At 54.3% G+C, this 6548-nt stretch overlaps 1 protein-coding gene across 1 annotated transcript; it reads left to right on the plus strand.

The window, feature by feature from the left end:
- Window positions 1–5070: 5070 nt before the first annotated feature.
- On the plus strand, window positions 5071–5571 carry ID2 (inhibitor of DNA binding 2; the record flags this gene model as incomplete). Its single annotated transcript, XM_079549916.1, has 2 exons — window positions 5071–5418; window positions 5515–5571. 2 exons carry the CDS (start codon window positions 5071–5073, stop codon window positions 5569–5571), a joined length of 405 nt encoding a protein of 134 aa, XP_079406042.1.
- Window positions 5572–6548: the final 977 nt, after the last annotated feature.

The following is a 6548-nucleotide window of genomic DNA, read 5'->3' on the forward strand; positions in this document are numbered from 1 at the left end:
CTCACTTCCAGGGCAAGTGCTCTCACGAGAAAAACAATTTATAAAAGCGAAGCAGTTCTTTTCCTTCTCTCCCCCTTAAACTTTCCAGCAGCTACAGCTGCTGTGCTTTGTGCTAAGCTCCACGCTGTCAATGTGCATTTAAGCATGATCTGAGCACACCTCCTGGACCAGGATTCTCAAGAGACTTAGACACGTACCTATTTTGTGATTCCCAGATGGGTTAATGCAGCAGACAGTGGCTAAGAAAGTCAGCTTAACCTAGATAACACTGATTCTGGGTCCACAGAGAAGCAGAGTTTTTACAGCCTAAGAAACTTCAGAACTCACGTGGTTCAGTGGGACTTCAGAGGGTGCATTTGGGACTCGCTGTACACATTTGGTTGAGTTGCATTTCCAGTATCCAAACCTGAGCGGAATGAGCCTTCCCAGACTGTAAAATATTTCGCTGTATGCATTAGCTAAAAAGCACTGTGGATCTTGTCCTAACAGAACCAACAACAGTAGCTTCAGTAAACCACTGAATCAGTACTGCTTACTCCATATTACAGAGCTTTTCATCCTGTAGGTGCAGTGCTGTAAAGGAAAGCAGGATAATAGATTCACCAACAGTTGCAGTGCAGCCTTCCTTCCTCGCCTATGTTCATGAAACATTATTACTACTGAGTAACAACAAATGCACAGAGTGTTCTATACAGAAGCATCTATCCTCATAATTATCCTAAGATTTAAGTTGTAAGGCAGTGGGGGTGGGTACCCGACCTGGAACAGGTATTAAAGTCTTCACTGACCAACGCAGTTTCCAATCCTTCCTTTATCCAGTGAAACGGAGCCAAGCATTTTGTGACCTTATTCACACAGGTCTGTACCTGAAAACCAAAGTCAGGCCAAACCGAGAGGCTGAGGGAGCTGGAGCAGCCAGGCAGGTAACTAACAAAAGCACAAGGCCATCTTTAAAGCTTCGTTTGTTCCTCAGTGCAAGTGAGGTGCTGTCAGTAACCTCAGGACCCTCTCCTTTCCATCCCAAAAGGATCTTGCAGAGAATTGTGGAGGGGTGTAAAATTTGCAACATGTACTAATTTAAATATTAATTTAAAAGTATCATTAGGCATGCCAGGGTAGGTGAAGACCATCTCCTACATAAGAAGGGAATTGTTTGATCCTCACTTTTAGCACAATCACAGAACTTACAGAGCAACCCAACTGGTTTGCTACAAGCATTCCTAGAGACACTTTACTAAAACACAGACATGAAGTTAGTGGGGATTATCCCGTAGTTAGAGATTAAAAAAAAAAAAAAAAAAAAAAGTTGCTTTGGGGTAAATAGGCAAGAGTTAATAGTCAGATTTAACACACCTTCCACCAGTAACACTTACTGTGCCAGAGAGCTGTTGCTTTCAAATGGATTTCATGGCAACACTCTTCCAGTAGCATCAGCTCAGCAATAGCCCTTTGCAGGTGGAATTTACACAGAAATGCCTCGGGGGCACTGGTCCTGCTACAGAGATGAGAAACCCTACATGACAGAAGAAACATCAGAACTGAAGTGTCTGAACTTGGACTTCATGACTGCAAAACAACACTGTTCCTTTTCACAGGGTGGTGCTAGAAAATACGGTTTGAGTAAAAAGGCATTCCTGCAGAGCTGGGAGTGTGACCATAAAGCAATAAGCATGTCAAAGCTCAGTCAGAACAGAGACCCATCCATCCTATAGCCCAGTGTTGGTGGCCCAAAATACAGATGTCAAGGAAGAAATGGCCAAACACGCATGTTTCAGAACAATACCTTGCAAGCCTCCAAGCTTGGGAATACAACAGCAACAGATGAGGAATGTGCAGAAGTGCGGATGAAGGCAAACATTGCCATACAAAAGCAATGTTATCCAAAAGTATAGTGGGGGGAGGGAAAAGAGGTCTTGATGGAGCAGATCCATGGCATCTGCAAAGAAGGCACAGAAGAGAATGGAGTTTGGAAAAGGGACCCAGCAAAGGTGTGACCGTGTTCTGGGGGTTGCCCAGCCCTGCTGTAGCAAAGCAGGATTTGGGGAAGCAGTTGTACTAGTGAGAGTTAGGGATGCAGGATCTACAAGAGGAGGCTCGGGGGGCAGGGGAACACACCCATGGACGAAGGAGCATTTCAGAAGCAAGGATGAAAGGGACAGCCATCCTTGGGACACGGCAGGAAGTTCAGAATGGAAGCAATGAGCACCATCTGGCCAACTGAGGTTCCAGGCAGTGGTGATGGGGAGCAGGATGCTGCCAACGAGATCCCAGGGGCTCTGCACTCCGGCAGAGCATCCAGGAGTAACGTCGGGAGCAAGGAGAGGTCTCCACTGCTGCTCCCCAGGGCTGCCACACGGACAGGGCCCCACAGTCACTGGCAGCACTCACGCAAGATGGGCACGTGGCAGGGGCTGCTTCCTTGCGCCAAGGCTGGGACAGGGCAGCGAGGAAGGCCTGCTGCCTGCGTGGTGCTGGAGAAGGGGAAAAGCAGAATTCAAAAAAATAATACTCCCTTCCCCCGAGGCAGCTGCAGAGCGCAATGAAACCCCCTTTTAGGCACAATCAGCCCCGAGCATCTGGGCAAGGATGAGGTGGGTGCAAAGTGCACGGGGAGGAAATGTGTCAGCTGCAGCATCTGAGAGCAGCGGAGCAAACTCAGACGGGAAATGAGCTTGCAAAGTGCACCCAACAAGATGATCGCGGGGATAAGTTGCTTCTATGGAAACTGCAGCCCGACGAACCAAAAAGCAGCGCGATGGCAAAGTTTTAGCAGGAGCCGGCTCACGCCTGGTTCCTGCTCCACTCTCCACCCCCTGAAGGAAAAAAAAAAAAAAAAGAGAGAGAGAGAGAGAGAGAAAAGAGCTGCACAATGTGTTTCTTGTTATGCACAAAAAAAAAAAAAAAAAAAAAAAAAAAAAAAAAAAAAAAGGGGGACACAGGTTTTTTCCTGTATGGGCTACATCATATTAAGCTGTAAGTTTAGTTCTGGACAAACAATCTCTTGTTGCATCTCTGGGATGGAGGTTAATGAATTCCCACAGATGATGTTGGCCAAACAGTGGTCGGCTTGTGACTTGATTTCCAGCGTCGTGATGTGAGGGGATCAGTATAGAAAAGCACTTTGAAGGGAAGAGGCTGCCTACAGCAGGATTGTTTCTACAAGCTAATTGTGCTGAGTGCAGCTGCACAAAGCTGGATCAACAGTCAGAGAGGCGGCGCAGACTTCCTGACGCCAGCCCCGCAGAGCTCCCACCAACAGCCTGGCAATTCCAGATTGTTTTCCAGACCTTATCTCTCCCCCAAGTTTTTTTTCTTTCTTTTTTTTTTTTTTTTTGTTCTCTTTCGCCTTTTTTTTTTTTTTTTTTTTTTTTTTTTGTCTTTAAATTTGTGACCGGAACAAAAGTAACAGGAAAATCCTTTGTGAAAGTAGAAAACTCTGTTACAGACCGGTGCGTTTCGCAGAAGTTGTAACTAAATATTTTTTTCCCGCTCCGAAGGGAAAAAAAAAAAAAAAAAAGCAACATAAAATAAAAGCCCACAGAACTCCTCAAACTCCGTCCCCGGGCTGAATGTGGGACGCGATGCACGGACACACCGCGCTGGGAACGGGCCAATTATCACAGATTGGTTTTTCTTTTTTTTTTGAAGTCAAGTTTGATGGCTCACACACGAGGCAGTTACACCACTGACATTCTGACTTGAGGCTTTAGAGACGTGCGCTGCGCTGCGGGCACGGCGCGCGGGAGCCGGCAGCAGGGGGTGATGGCAGAGCCCGTTTCTCCCCTTGGCCGTCAGGCGGTTCGTGAGCGCTTCTCCACGTTTTAATCTTTTTTTTTTTTTTCCTCGGGACCCCCCACCCCCTCCTCCTCAGCCCCCTCCCGGCATGGCGGGGCGTCCGGCGGCCCCCGCTGCAGGTGCGCCCGGGAGGGGGAAGCGGGGCCGGGCCGCCGCCTGCCGCCGCCGCGGGCGCAGCCCCGGTCGCCATGGCAGCCGCCTGAGCGGCGCCGCCGGGCCCGGGCGGCGCGGGCGGGGGGGGGCGGCGGCGAGGGGCTGATGTCACGGGGCTGGCGCCGCGCAGTCCGGGCCGGCCCCGGGCGCGGGGCGGTGGGGCGGGGCAGGGCGCGGCGCCCGGGGCGGGAAGGGGGAGCCCCGGGGGCCGGCCGAGCACCCCCGCGCCGGCGCCGGGACCCCCCGCGGCCGGACGGCCGAGCGGCACCTCCGGCAAGGAGTCCCGGCGAGCGGCGGGAGGCGAAGTTCGCCACCAGACGCGCGCGCGCGGACGCGGCCGGGAGCCGCGGCTCGGAGCCGCCCGGAGCCGCCGCCCCCGGGGAGCCGCGGCCGAGAGACAAGCAGCGGACGGAGCGCGCGCTGCTGCCGGCAGCTCTGTCGCCCGGCCGCGGCCCGGCACGCAGCGTCCCTCCGGTGCGCGGCGTCACGGGGCGGCAGCGGCCGCCGGGGCTTAGCCGTTACTTGCCTCGTGAACGCTCTCCGACGGCACCCGGCCGCCTTTTCCCCGACCCCCAGCCCGGCACCGCGGCGCACCGCGGAACCGTTCCCACGTGTGGTGCGCGGACTCTCCGTGCTACACCTGCGCGCGGGCGCTCCGCTAAGCCGAGCCTCCCCGCGGCACCGCCTAACGGGGGACGGGATAAGCGCGGAACGCCGTCAGCGGACCTAAAGCCGAACGCCTCGCCGACGGCAGCCGCGCGCGCGCGCGGCTCTGTCTTTCTTCGCAGCGCCGCCGCCGCCGGGCCCCGCGCCGCTCTCGCGCCGTTCCCCGCCGCGCACTATTTACTCCCTCAGCTGAGCGGAGCCGCCCCGCCCCCCGCCGCCATTGGCCCGGCACGCGGAAGCCCGCGCGCCCCCTCCGCGCCAGTGAGCGCGGCCCGCGGCTGACGGACGGGCGGGCGGCGGCCAATGGCGGCGCGCACGGGCCGGGCGCGGCGGCGGCGGTTATAAAGGGGCCGCGCGGCCCCGCACCTCAGTGCGAGCTCCGGCGGCGCCGAGAGTGGAACGGCAGGCAGCGCGCTCCGTAGGCTCCGTGCGCTCTCCCCGCGCCCGCCTTTCAGCATGAAAGCTTTCAGCCCTGTGAGGTCCGTGCGGAAGAACGGTCTTTCGGAACACAACCTGGGCATCTCCCGCAGCAAGACCCCGGTGGACGACCCCATGAGCCTGCTGTACAACATGAACGACTGCTACTCCAAGCTGAAGGAGCTGGTGCCCAGCATCCCGCAGAACAAGAAGGTCAGCAAGATGGAAATCCTGCAGCACGTCATCGACTACATCCTGGACCTGCAGATCGCGTTGGACTCGCACCCGTCCATCGTCAGCCTCCACCACCAGCGGCCGGGGCAGAACGCCGCCTCCCGGACCCCGCTGACCACGCTCAACACAGACATCAGCATCCTCTCCTTACAGGTAGGCACCGCTCCGGGTCGCGGCCCCAGCCCTGCCCTGCCCTGCCCTCCTTTGGCCGCCCTCACGCCGCCCGCTCTGTCCGCTCTCTCCCTGCAGGCAGCCGAGTTTCCCTCAGAACTAATGGCAAGTGACAGCAAAGCGCTCTGTGGCTGAATCGCACGGTGAGTACAGCCTGTCTCGTTTGCCTTGTAAACTCGAGAGCGCTTCCACTTAAAGAGAGGGGGGGGGGGAGAAGCCGTATTTGAAGTTGATTGCCGCTCGCAGAAAGCAGTCCTAAAAGTTGGTGCGGAGATGCTTTGTCAATAGTAAAACAAGCGAGGCAACCCGCGAGCGGTTCCAGCACGGTGCGCCCCTGGCGCTGCCCGGCCCCCCGGCTGCCAAGCGGGGAATCCTGGCAGCGTTCCTTCCCTCCTGTGATGTGGGATTGTCTGCGCTATCGGTTCAATAAGAGACTGCTTTTAATCAAGTAATTGCTCCAAGAGGCAGACTGGCGCCTCTGAGCGTTGCGTTGCAGAGATCCGGCCAGAGATTGGGCTGAGAATCCTCCTCCTGTCCTTTCCCTGGAGTGTGTGTTATTTTAATGTTCGATCTGCGCTCTCGAGAGCGAGTGTGTGAGCATGTATGTGTTGCATCTGGACGCCAGGGTTTGCCCAATCTCTGAGTGTTTGGTTAAATGTTCAAACTGCGGCTTCCTCCCTGGCGCCAGTCTGTCCGGATCTCTGCCCTGTTAGCGTGCTCCTAAATACGCCTCTTTTCAATCTCTTGCAGGTGTTCCACTGAGGAGGTTTTTCTTTTTCTTTTCTTTTTTTTTTTTTTTCTTTTTTTCTTTTTCTTTTTTTTTTTTTTTTTTTTTTTTTTTTTTGCACAAGAATACGTCTACAGGATCTTCTTTTTTTCTTCTTCTTGAGGTGCTGAATTTTTCAGCTGCATCTGGAGGGGAGAAATCCACGCTAACTAAACTAAAAGGACCTTTAAAAATGAATAAAGAAGAAAACAAATCAAGATCGATCTTTATCCCCCATCCCATTCTTCAAGTTGGACTGAACCTAGTTATTTATGAAGAGACTCTTAAATACCCTTTCCCTAGTTGGAAGGCTTCCTTTATATACTATTCCCAACATGGGGAGCGA

The sequence above is a fragment of the Tetrao urogallus genome, assembly GCF_951394365.1.
Source record: "Tetrao urogallus genome assembly, chromosome: 2".
In the NCBI taxonomy this organism is placed as follows: Eukaryota; Metazoa; Chordata; class Aves; order Galliformes; family Phasianidae; genus Tetrao; species Tetrao urogallus.